At 37.0% G+C, this 11,973-nt stretch overlaps 1 protein-coding gene and 1 long non-coding RNA gene across 3 annotated transcripts in view; both read right to left on the bottom strand.

Annotated features, from left to right (window-relative positions):
- LOC135089057 (uncharacterized) overlaps positions 1 to 5,965 on the bottom strand; it is a 14,188-nt gene extending 8,223 nt beyond the window's left edge. The window contains exon 1 of the long non-coding RNA XR_010261378.1: positions 5,781 to 5,965. This is a non-coding gene — a long non-coding RNA (uncharacterized LOC135089057). The remainder of the gene's footprint in view (positions 1 to 5,780) is intronic.
- Positions 5,966 to 6,143: 178 nt separating this feature from the next.
- On the bottom strand, positions 6,144 to 10,967 carry LOC135089054 (uncharacterized). 2 transcript variants are annotated; one of them, XM_063984253.1, is made up of 5 exons: positions 10,803 to 10,967; positions 9,589 to 9,818; positions 8,223 to 8,374; positions 7,733 to 7,891; positions 6,144 to 7,265 (listed from the first exon to the last, which is right to left on the bottom strand). In XM_063984253.1, the coding sequence occupies exons 2-5, from the start codon at positions 9,815 to 9,817 to the stop codon at positions 7,086 to 7,088; spliced, it is 720 nt and encodes a 239-aa protein (XP_063840323.1). In that variant the 5' UTR covers position 9,818; positions 10,803 to 10,967; the 3' UTR covers positions 6,144 to 7,085. The 2 variants fall into 2 exon arrangements, with proteins under 2 accessions (XP_063840323.1, XP_063840322.1); XM_063984252.1 differs by having other exon boundaries at positions 9,589 to 9,759; positions 10,803 to 10,943.
- Between the last annotated feature and the right edge of the window lie 1,006 nt (positions 10,968 to 11,973).

The raw sequence follows: 11,973 nt of genomic DNA, 5'->3' as shown, positions 1-11,973 counted from the left end.
TTCTTCTTCTTCTTCTTCTTCTTCTTCTTCTTCCTCCTCCTCCTCCTCCTCCTCCTCCTCCTCGCAACATTTGGCAGCCGCGCACGTGTTAGAAGGTGATGTTTATTTTTATTTAGGGAAGCGCTATCTCTCTCTCTCTCTCTCTCTCTCTCTCTCTCTCTCTCTCTCTCTCTCTCTCTCTCTCTCTCTCTCTCTCTGATTCTTCCTTCTCGCATCCTCGTTCTAATTATCACATTTATCAACATCCTTTTATCCCTTCCCTTCTTTTCTTTCCTTCGTTCCTCCCTTCATTAATCCCCATCGCTCCTTCTCTCTCTCCTTACCTCCTCCTCCTTTCACTTTCCTTCTGCGTCTTCCCTTCCCTCAATACACCCATTTATTTCCTTAATTCCTTCTTTCTTCCTTTCTTTATTAATTCCATCACCCTTTCTCTTCTTACTTCCCAAATAAATTAGTAGGGTTCATTGGAAGAACCTTTGAATTTAAATCAGAAAAGGTTATACTTGCCTTATATAACTCACTGGTGCGCCCTCATCTAGAATACTGTGTACAGTTCTGGTCACCATACTACAAAAAAGACATTGAAAAACTAGAAAAGATACAGCGCAGAGTCACAAAGATGATTCCAAGATTGCGCAATAAGCCGTATGAGGAACGACTGGAAGAACTAAACCTATTTAGTTTAACAAAGCGCAGGATAAGAGGAGACCTAATTGAAGTGTTCAAAATTTTCAAAGGATATAGTAACATTGATGCACATAATTATTTTACCATTGATCATTCTAACCTAACAAGAAATAATGGATTCAAGATTATACCCAAACGTTTTAAATCCCACGAGGCCAAACATTTCTTCTTTAATCGTATAGTAAATATATGGAATAAACTTCCTGCCGAAATTGTAAACAGCAGTACTATTGAATCATTCAAAAATAAAATAGACAAATATTTAAAAGCAAATCCCCAACAAGCTCTCTTCTTGTCCGAATAATTACTAAATTCACTATTTAAACTCTTATTCAACAGTTTTAATATAACTTGTATTAACTTTCAGATAGGCGTATAGAGTTCACCGTAGGGTGAATAGTAGAACTTCCTTTCATCCTTTCCTATGAAAATTTCCATGTCAGTTTTTCCATACTGCATGGTACTTTTCCCAACTATTTCCATGCCAGCGCAAGCTGGAGGGAGTGGTGGGTGGGGAGGAGCCTTCTGCTATGCTGTCCTGTCTCTCTTCACTGTAGCTAGTTAGAAGTAGTTACCAAACAGCCTTGCAAGGACCAAAAGGTTTGTTGCTGTTTGGCCTTCCTTTGTATTCCTTTGTATTCCCCTAGGCCCTCTCTTCCTCTCTCTTTCCTTCCCTTCCTTCAATACACCCATCAATTTTTTTTTTTCTTTTTTTTCTCCTTACTAATTTCTATCGTCCTCTCTTTCCTTAATTTTCCCTCTTTTTTTCCTGTCTTATTTCCCTTTCCGTCAGTTTCCCTCTCTTTTTTTCCCCTCCCTCGCTTTCCTCCATGGGCTTTCCTCTCTTCCCCTTCCCTCTCTGTACGTCTCATCATCCCCTCTCTCCTTTTTTCCTTCTTTCTCTCTACACTGTTCTCTGTCTCTCTCTTTCTTTCCTTCCTTCTTCTCGTTCTCTCCCATTATCGCCTACTCTACGTGACCGATATTCTCTCTCTCTCTCTCTCTCTCTCTCTCTCTCTCTCTCTCTCTCTCTCTCTCTCTCTCTCTCTCTCTCTCTCTCTCTCTCTTCCAGTTTACATTTTCTATGACTTTCACAATATCTCCGTTTTCTTTCGTCTAGACTAGTAAGGAAATACGTAACGAAATTAAATAAATGAGAAAAGTGATGAAGGAACGGAAAGAATATAAAAGAAAATAAAGGAGTATTAAAATATGAAAGAAAAGAAGTAAGAGAGAAAAATATAAAAACTCTTCTTTCGTAAATTATTTTCACCTCGTTTTTTTAATTATTATTTTATTTAATATATTTTTTTCTTATGTGTATTATTTTTTGTGTATCTCTTTTTTTTATTCATCCATTCATCTCCTTTCATTTATTTTGTTGTTTATATATTGATTGTCTTTGGGGAAAAATGTCTTTATTATTTTTCTCATATTTTCTTTCTTTTCCTTTGATGTCTTTCACTTAATTCTTTCTCTCATTAATTATAGATTCCTCTTGTTCTTTACGTAATTCACCAGTGGGGAGATGGTGTCTTCTTTCTTTATTACTTTTACTTTAATATTTCTTTTCTTTCTCTTCTTTTCATGTCTTTCTTTTTTTTCATATTTATCAATTTCCTCTATTTATTTATTTATTTTGTTCTTTACGTAATTCATCTGTGGGGAAATGTGACTTCATTCTTTATCATTTTTACTTTAACATTCCTTTTCTTTCTCTTCTTTTCATGCCTTTCTTTTAACTCTTTTTATTCATTCACTTCCTTTATTTTATTTTTTTTTTATTTTTACGTAATTTATCAGCGGCCAAATAAATGACTTTCTTCTTTATTATTTTACTTTAATATTGTTTTTTTTCTCTCTTAACTCTTTTATTCGTTCATTCATTCATCATTTTTATTCTTCCTGTTCTCTCTAAGCTATGAGGAAAAAATAAGAAAAATGGATAAAGAAAACGAGTAAGGGGCAATCACAGAAAACGTAAACGAGAGAGAGAGAGAGAGAGAGAGAGAGAGAGAGAGAGAGAGAGAGAGAGAGAGAGAGAGAGAGAGAGAGAGAGAGAGAGAGAGAGAGAGAGAGAGAGAGAGAGACCTTTGCTACCTCATCTCGTTTTCTAACACTTAAATCAACATCTTGACCTTAACAATTATAACTGCTAATTAACAAACACCTTGAGGATAATACTTTTCAATATACTTAAAATACTTACGTAAATATTCTTAGTTCATTAATAAAATTCCTAGGTAAGTCTCTCTCTCTCTCTCTCTCTCTCTCTCTCTCTCTCTCTCTCTCTCTCTCTCTCTCTCAGTGTATTCCTAGCCACAAACAATATATAGTCATTCTCTTCTTTAATAATCTTACTATATTTATTTATCTGTCTTATATTTCTTGATTTTATTTATTTATTTATTGTTTTATGTATTTATTTATTTATTTATCTTTTTTTTTTTTTTACTGTATCCATTTTCTTGTCTTGTATTTATCTCTGTTCCATGTTTATTTCAATCAGTCATTCGAACAGTCTCGCCTCCATCACACTAGGCTACTTTCTATGTCTATTTCCTTATCTTGCATTTCCTTCGCTATTCCTACTGCATTCATTCCCTCTGTCTTACGTTTATCACACATTTAACACGTCTATAATAACGAAGGTGCCCAAAAATTATACCCTAGCTATTCTAACTACCTACCTTTTTTACCTTTCTTTTACATATCATTTAAGAAAACACACCTGTAATACTTATGATGCTCTGATATCATGCCCTGAATATTCTTACTACAACTTACTGTATCTTACTATCCCTGTCTTGCAAATCATAAAGGAAAACACGTCAGGAATAATCAAGAGGCTCTGTTATCTCCTAGGTGCCTGAATTTCAAGGATGTTGCAAGAATACAAAGGAATACAAAGGAAGTCCAAGCAACAAACCCTGAGGTCCTTATTTGGCTGTCTGGGTGTACAGTATATTGCTCCTTAAAATTTATCTGCTAAAACTTAAAGGCTTTCCTATTTCGTGAACTAGTATCTTTTCTCTCTCTCTCTCTCTCTCTCTCTCTCTCTCTCTCTCTCTCTCTCTCTCTCTCTCTCTCTCTGTTATGTTTTGTTTTGTTGCAGGTTTATCTATTCTAGTTTATATTCTAACACCTTTTTTTTTATATGGTTATTATCCGATACAGTTAGTCATCCTAGTCTTTCTCGGTTCAATACACGTGTTTCTATTTATTCTACTAATACTCACAGCGTTCTCTCTTATAGCCTAATAATTATACATTTCCTATATTATGTGCAAGCTTATTTATTCCAACTTATCTTCTTGCTCCCTCTTTTTTTTTTTTATCTCTAATTTTACGATAAAGTCATTCTTCCCTCGCAGCGTTGTGTTTCTCGGTTCAATACGCGTTTTCTGTTTTCTAATACTGACGTCAATCCTCTCCTGTAGCTTAATAATTTTGTATCTCCTACACTATGTGCATGCTTATTTATCCCAGTTTTTCTTCTAATTCCTACTTTTAGTTATTATTATGCGATAGTTATTCTTCCCTCGCAGTTTAGTCTTCCTCGGTTCAATACATGTTTCTATTTTCTAATACTAACGTCATTCCTCTTCTGTAGCTTAATAATTCTGTATCTCCTATTCTATGTGCATGCGTATTTCTCTTACCTTATCTTCTAGCTCCTACAGACTGCAGCGTCATTGCTCTCTAGTACAGACTACAGTATTGGGATCCTGTACATATAATCTTTGTCCCTCGTAGCCTAGTGTTCATCAGACCTGTACGTACGTGTGAATAATTCTATGGGTCAGTTCCACAGTCACCATTTTTCGTTTGCTAGCTAACCAACAAAAGTACTTCTGTCGTGATCAGGTTCCTCAGTCAACTTTGGCCGCTGCTTTTCGTTTGGGAGTGTACTAAAAGGGGTAATTCCAGTCTTTTTGTAAGCTATCCGGCCAAAACGCTTCCCATGTTGATAATCTACAGAAAAAAAAAAGAGTGTTTCGTTTGGATAGCTTAGCAAGAGACTGGAACTGAGCTTTATACATATTTATTTATTTATTTATTTATTTACTTATTTATTTTTTTTATTTATTTTTTTTTTATTTTTTACTCTTACAGTCAACCTATTGTAGCAGAAGTAAATAAACTGACGAGGCACGGACTTCCACATTTATACTTCAATATTCACATTTAGAATTTAATGTATCAAAGAAGCAGAAATAAAATGGATGAAATTAAACTTTTTCTTTTTCGACATTCACTCCCTCAATTAACTAAGTGAAGCGGAAACAACTCAAATTAACTAAACACGAAACTCCATTTCATTACATTTTTATTCAGCATTTTTTTAACTCATTCATTCACTCGTTTAATTAAATGACTAAATGAAGCAGAAATACATAAAGCAATTAACTCTTGACTTCTCATTTTATTACGTGCACACTTTCATTAATTTTATTTGCCTGCCCACACCTGCAATAATTAACTGACCAAATGTGGCAGAAGATAATAACTAAAGACTTTTATGTGTTTCGTTTCATTATAACTGACTGACTAAATGAAGCAAGAACAAATAATTAAATATGACTTCCTGTTTCTCTTATAAAAAAAAATCCTGTTGATTAGATGACATGATAAACAAAATAAATATAATAAAATGCTATGACATTCTATATTGAAATGGTATCACACACACACACACACACACACACACACACACACACTGCCAACAGTATTATTTTCTCGTTCATTGCTTGTATTAGATTAATAATTAAGGTGAAGAAGAGGAAGAAGAATAAACAGCAAACAACAACAACAACAACAACAACAACAACAATAGCAAACAACAACAACAACAACAACAACAACAACAACAACAACAACAATAGTAATAGTAATAATAAATATGGCGTGCCTTAGGGTAATAACAGACAGGATAAAGAAAGTTATGTACCTTATGATCATTTCCTCCTATTTCTGAGCCACACCTAAGCTTCTCCAGCACCGCAATTCACTCTCAAACACACATGACTATTGCCTAAATGAAATATTGCTACAAAATGCCCTATATACAAGAAAAATATACATAAACTTACTTGCTCGTCCCACCTTCCTCCAGGATCAGCTTGTGAGTGTGGAGTCAGTCTTTATAATGGTTCCTGCTGTTTTACTTATTTAATTAACTTTTTTTGGTGTCTGATTATATTGCTTACTTATGGATGTCTAATTGGTATTATTGTTTTTTTTTATTGTTGATTTTTTGTTATTGTTGAATCTCTAGCATTTGTTTTAACATATTAATTACTTTGGCCACCTCCGTGCACACACCGCGAAAAAAAAAAAAAAGGAATTTGTGGCTTTTTAAGGATTATCAGCTATACATTCTCTACATTTCTTATATAAGTGTTTTTTTTTATTATATAAGTGACTAGGTTCTTTCGAAATAAAGTTGTTTAATAAAATAAGCATACTCTTTATTTACGAAATCTGCCGAACGTATCCGAAACAATATGAAATAGTATCTCGTATACAGTACACCCAGTTTACTTTCATTTTTATGTACGAAGTTGGACGCGGAACAACGTCGTTGATAAAGGAAAAAATGTTTGTATTTTTTTCCGTTATTGCGGTAGGGTTGACTTTTATTATAGTTTGTTGTGGCCATTGACCTCTGCAGTACTTGATTTCTCCCACGTTTTATTCTTATCTGTATATGTACAGTACGAGTACATATTTTTATTTTCTCTTCAACACACTTTCACCTTATAAAAAAAAAAAAAAGCAGGATTAAAATATAATTCTACCTGACATCACTACAAGGACGGACGCAAAAACACCCTCTTATTAGGAACACAGCTAACAGACTCGTATTTTGAAACATTTAGTTCTCTCTTAAGTTCTATACCCCAGAGAACACAGAGATGAGCAGCTGAGAGATCATTAATGTTTGTCTCCCATTATCCGAGCAGAATCCTTGTTAAACTACCACTAGAATCATAAAAACACCCTTGAAAACCCAAATAACTTCTACTAGAGCCTGATGAAAGACATTATTATTATTATTACTATTATTATTATTATTTATATATGAGAGGTACTGGCCTAAGACAACAGAAAAAAAAATGTAATAAAAAAAGGTTCAATGAAGTGTTGGTCCCTGTAGAGTACAATCAGAAAAGGATAATTCAAAATATGTCTTGAAATTTGAGAACATGACCTATACACCTCTCGTAATTAGCACCAAGCAATCACCTTCGCCTTATCCTTGACACCACGCACGGACCTCCTTCAGCTGTTTCTGTCCCTTACATCTTCCGTGCCTCCCATTCTTTGCAGTTCTATCTTTATTCCATTCCTCCATCTCACTCTATCTTCCCCTCGATTTTTATTCTAACGATAGCCTAAAACCATGTCGGTACACCATAACTCGTAGCAAGCGAGTGTAGAAGAGCAGCGAGTGGCAGGCAGAGGAGGAGAGAGGAGGCCGCCAGCGTGATGCCGTGATTTAGACAGTCTTCGTTGGTGGGACCGCAGTACACACGGTAATAATTCTGCTCCCCATCACACTCCACATCGTCCATCTAGAGAAAGAACGATCAATTATTTAGTTTTTCTTACGTACTGCTTCAGAGGTTCTTAAAATGCAATCTTTAATCTACTGTACGAAATAAATGAATGAATGAATAAGCAAATAAATGTCGATTATTTATTTATTCTAATTATTTACTTTTATCTTATTTACCTCTATTTCATTTACCTTATTTATTTATTTTACAGTTCCGACTTCGATAGGGAACAATGCTAACAACACTTTTGTTTTCCCCTACAAGACACTAGACACAAATCATCGGATACATAACTTTCCTAATCATTGTAGTCATGAAGAAAAAATAAATAAAAAAAATAAGTTGATAAAATAGAAAAAAAAATTAGTTTATTATTAGAACCCAAAGGACATTCAAGACATATTATCAAACACATAACTTCCCGAATTCTTACATCCATAAAAAAAAAAAAGAAAAAAAAAGTAAACAGTTAAATTTCTTACCTCATTATCAGGATACCGTGCTTCCTGACAGCCGCAGCCATCCATCCCACTACTGACGGCGGGGCTGACGGCGATGTACATAGAGGAGAGGGGCTTTTTGTTGCTGCACATGTGGAAGCACGCCTGTTCCACGCCCTCCAGTTGATTGTTATCCATCACCTGTGTGGAGTTGATTCTTTTTTTTCATTTCTGTTCGTTTTAAAATATAAGATGTTTGATGTTTTGAAATACAGTGTTCGATTTTTTTTTTTTTTTATCTCTCTAAAACTTGCAGGTATACTCTATCATTCAAACTATCTATTTATCTATCTATTTATCTATTTGTGCATTTATCTATTCATCTCATTTATCTGAATACCTATTATATCATTATTCCCTTCTTTCGTATCCTTTCTTTCTTTCTCTTTACGCACCCCTCTCTCTCTCTCTCTCTCTCTCTCTCTCTCTCTCTCTCTCTCTCTCTCTCTCTCTCTCTCTCTCTGGCACTCACCTGTGTCAGATTCACGTACATGAGGGTCCCGTTAAACACCTGCCCGTCGTAGCACCCTTGGTAGGTATCGAGCAGCGGCCGCCACCTCCTCTCCCTCCCCCTCACCACCAGGCCGCTCTCTCCTCGTCCCGCCGCGCCATCTCCCCACTTGCCTGTAGTAGAATAGAGGTTGATTGTGTCTACTTGGGCTCCATTCATCGGGTTAAGAAATAAATACGTGCTTTAGTTAATATTTTGTTCTAATTCTTTCTTTCTTTCTTTCTTTTTCCTTCTTTCTTTTATTTATTAATTTATTTATGTATTTTAACTCTTCGATTACTTTGGTTTCTCTTTGTTTTTTTTATATAATACTCAAGTGTAATCTTCTACTGAATATACTTTCGATAGACGCTACTAACAACTAGAACGTTTTACATCACCTTTCCTTTTTAGCAGGATGTAATTGAAGTTGATATAGGGGTTTTCAAGTGATAATTTCATAAGTATTTTGCATCATATAAGAAAAAAGATTAAAAAAAAAAACTACAAAGAATCCATCTAATCACTCCTGTGGCTTTTGAAAACTGGACAAGATTCTCAAATATTTTCACGTCTTGCTTCGACAATTTTTTAACAGCTTCCAATTAAAGTTATGGAAGTTTTAGTGATGTTTTATTAATTCTCATGATAATTTTATGATGATGCAGCAACGATAATGGGAACACAATGAAAACCTGACTAATCATCTCTGTGGTCTTTGAAAATAGTACTTATGAAAACCAGGAATATTTTACTATATACATTTTGACCCATTCTCACCTCTTCCCTCATCGTGTGTGTGTGTGTGTGTGTGTGTGTGTGTGTGTGTGTGTGTGTGTGTGTGTGTGTGTGTGTGTGTGTGTGTGTGTGTGTGTGTGTGTGTCCGGCAGCAACTGACTTGTAATGAAAAAAATAAATAAATAAACACATTAAGACCGGATTAATCATCTATGTGGCCTTTGAAAACAGTCCTTATGAGAACCAAGAGTGTTTGAATATATGACCTCTGACTCATACTCACCTGTTCCTTCCATGTGTGTGTCTGGCAGCAGCTGACTTGTAGTAAAAAAAAAAAAGAAAAAAAAAAAAAACACGAGAACGGGACTGAACATCACTGTGGTCTTTGAAAATAGTCCTTATGAGAACCAAGAGTGTTTGAGTACATGACCTCTGACTCATACTCACCTCTTCCTTCCACGTGTGTGTCTGGCAGCAGCTGACTTGTTGTAGTGAAGAAAGTAAAAAAACAAAAAACACGAGAACAGGGCTGAACATCACTGTGGTCTTTGAAAATAGTCCTTATGAGAACCAAGAGTGTTTGAGTACATGACCTCTGACTCACACTCACCTTCACTTTCCCAGTATGTGTCTGGCAACGGCTGACTGGTTGTGGCGTTCGGCGTGTCAAATCTCTCTGTGTCTTCCTCCACGTCCCACACCCCTAGCTGGCCGTGGGCGTGTCTGGTGAGGCACACCACCCATACCAGCACCACCACCCACGCCCGCAGCCCCGCCATGCCTGCCTCCGGAAGAAAACGTGACCAGTGTGGAGAAAACAGGAAGTTGTGATGACGCATACTGGTGGTAAGAAACAGAGACACGAACAGGTGAAGAAATGAATAAGATTTGTTGTATTAGTATGATTTCTTTATTGCATCTTTCCATTAACAGCAATTGGTAAACTTTACAAGAGTCGAGAAGAGAAAACGCTTTATCTTTACTTAGCTCAGGTAGAAGTGATAAAAAAATGTGATCAAGGAGCCCCCATAAGCCAGGTAAGACCATGTAGTTAGGTTACGGTTACGAGAGAGAGGGAAGAAGTCACGGACCCGTATTCTTAAACACTTATCTAATACGGCCCTCTTTTTTTCTTTCCAGAGCTCACAAACTATATGTCAGATTTTTTACTGATCTCTTTTTCTCATTATCGATGCAGAATTTATTAAAACTATCACTAATCATGAAAAACATTCATTAAAAAGCCAATAACATCTATTTCAGCGTATTAAAAACTAGGGCCAAGACTGCGCAGTGTTTAAAAATGCGGGCCAAGGTCAGTGTTTCTAAGAGCGTGTTAGGAAGTAAGGTGAGGTAGCCAGCTGCTGCCGCACACTTGTCAGGGAAGCGGGTGGTCGTCAGGGCAACGAACACCTAACTAATGACAACACTACTCTGATCTAAGGAGGTCCCGATGCAATGCTGGTCAAGCGCAGATTTGTTAAGTCTCATGCAAACAGGAAAGGAAGCCGCTAAGGGAATGTGAGGCTATGATCACTGCAAGCAGTTGAGGTGTGTTGTTGTGAGACTGACTGATGTGGAATGTGTACCTCCATGATGATGACTACGTGGGGTCTGTGTGTGCTCGTTGCGTCAATATTACCCAGTCCTCCTCCACTCTACTCCCTCCCCATGTGGTATCGGTAATGTCCCTCACACACAAACTCCGTAGACACGCACTATTAACCCCCCTACACGCCACTACCTACGATATCACAATCACTACAGTCACGAATAGTTTCCCAGGAGTTCAGCGTCCCTTGAGTAATATTATCGTCTTCTTACCTTATATTAGGTCTCCGTGTTCGGTATTGACGAGAGGTATCGGTTAGATTTTCGCCTCTACAAACGCAAGTTGCACCAACATTGCACGTATTAACTTTTCATTGCACGTTTTTTCAGTCTCACAAACACGAATGCGAAGTTAAAACAATGGTCTTATCTAATCACAAATTTCCTTATCGCGACAGTCATGTTATCTTGCGGCTCACGGGGAACACTACACGAGGCGGTGGAGGGAAGTACAGCAGGTGCCAGGCGTCACCGGGCAGATCACCACCGCCACCACTACCAGGCCACCTCACCTGAGCCCGCGTGACTCATAGCCCGCGTGTCTCAGATTCCACTCAATTCAGCGTGACATACTCCCGTCTTTGTTCGTGCAGCTTAGTACATGATACTACCACTCAGCTTAAAAAACTTACTTTACGTTATTATTCTACCAGCGGGATCATGCACAAATCCTAGTAAATATTTCATGCACTGGCAACGCGAGTTTCTTACGTCACTTCCTCGATACATTACAACGTTTTGTGTCAGCGGCGATTCAAGGAGTTACCAGACGTCTTCCTGTCGTGCCTGGCCGGTTATTCATTAGCGGCAGGAATGTGGTGGTGGTGGTGGTGGTGAGGTGGTGCATGAAGCGTGTTAGCGTGACTCAGGTGCGGCACAGCGGCCAGGTAAAGCAAGGAGCTCCTTAGTTAATCTATTACTCTTGCGACTTATTTATTATCACGACTGTTATCAAACTATGTGGAGAAAATGGTATTCTGAAATGAACATTACTATTTCATTTGTGCTGCATTATTTTCTTTCCTTTCAATCCAACCTTGACAAGGACTGATACTAAAAACAAAACTTTTCGCACTACGTTGCCTTTTGGATGTTATTTTCAGGACTTTTAAAGACGAAACATTGTTGCAAAGGTCAGCCTCGGGTTGTGTGTGACTTCCTGTTCACATCCTTGGTGTTTCAAAATGGACAGAAGAAAAGTTGGAGAACCAAGGAAGGGAGGAACAGAACACTGTGATCTTACTGTTAACTTACAATCACGCGGCAGCGGTTCACCTACACCTTGTAACATTCATCTTTCCTTTTCCCACATGTTATTGAGCAATAGCTTACTGTTACCTACTGATATGAACGACAAAAATGTGTATAAATGCCCTCTTTTTCT

This window comes from Scylla paramamosain, chromosome 32 (assembly GCF_035594125.1).
Source record: "Scylla paramamosain isolate STU-SP2022 chromosome 32, ASM3559412v1, whole genome shotgun sequence".
NCBI lineage: Eukaryota > Metazoa > Arthropoda > Malacostraca > Decapoda > Portunidae > Scylla > Scylla paramamosain.
The sequence above is the reverse complement of the archived record's forward strand: the minus strand, read 5'-3'. Positions and strand labels throughout refer to the sequence as shown.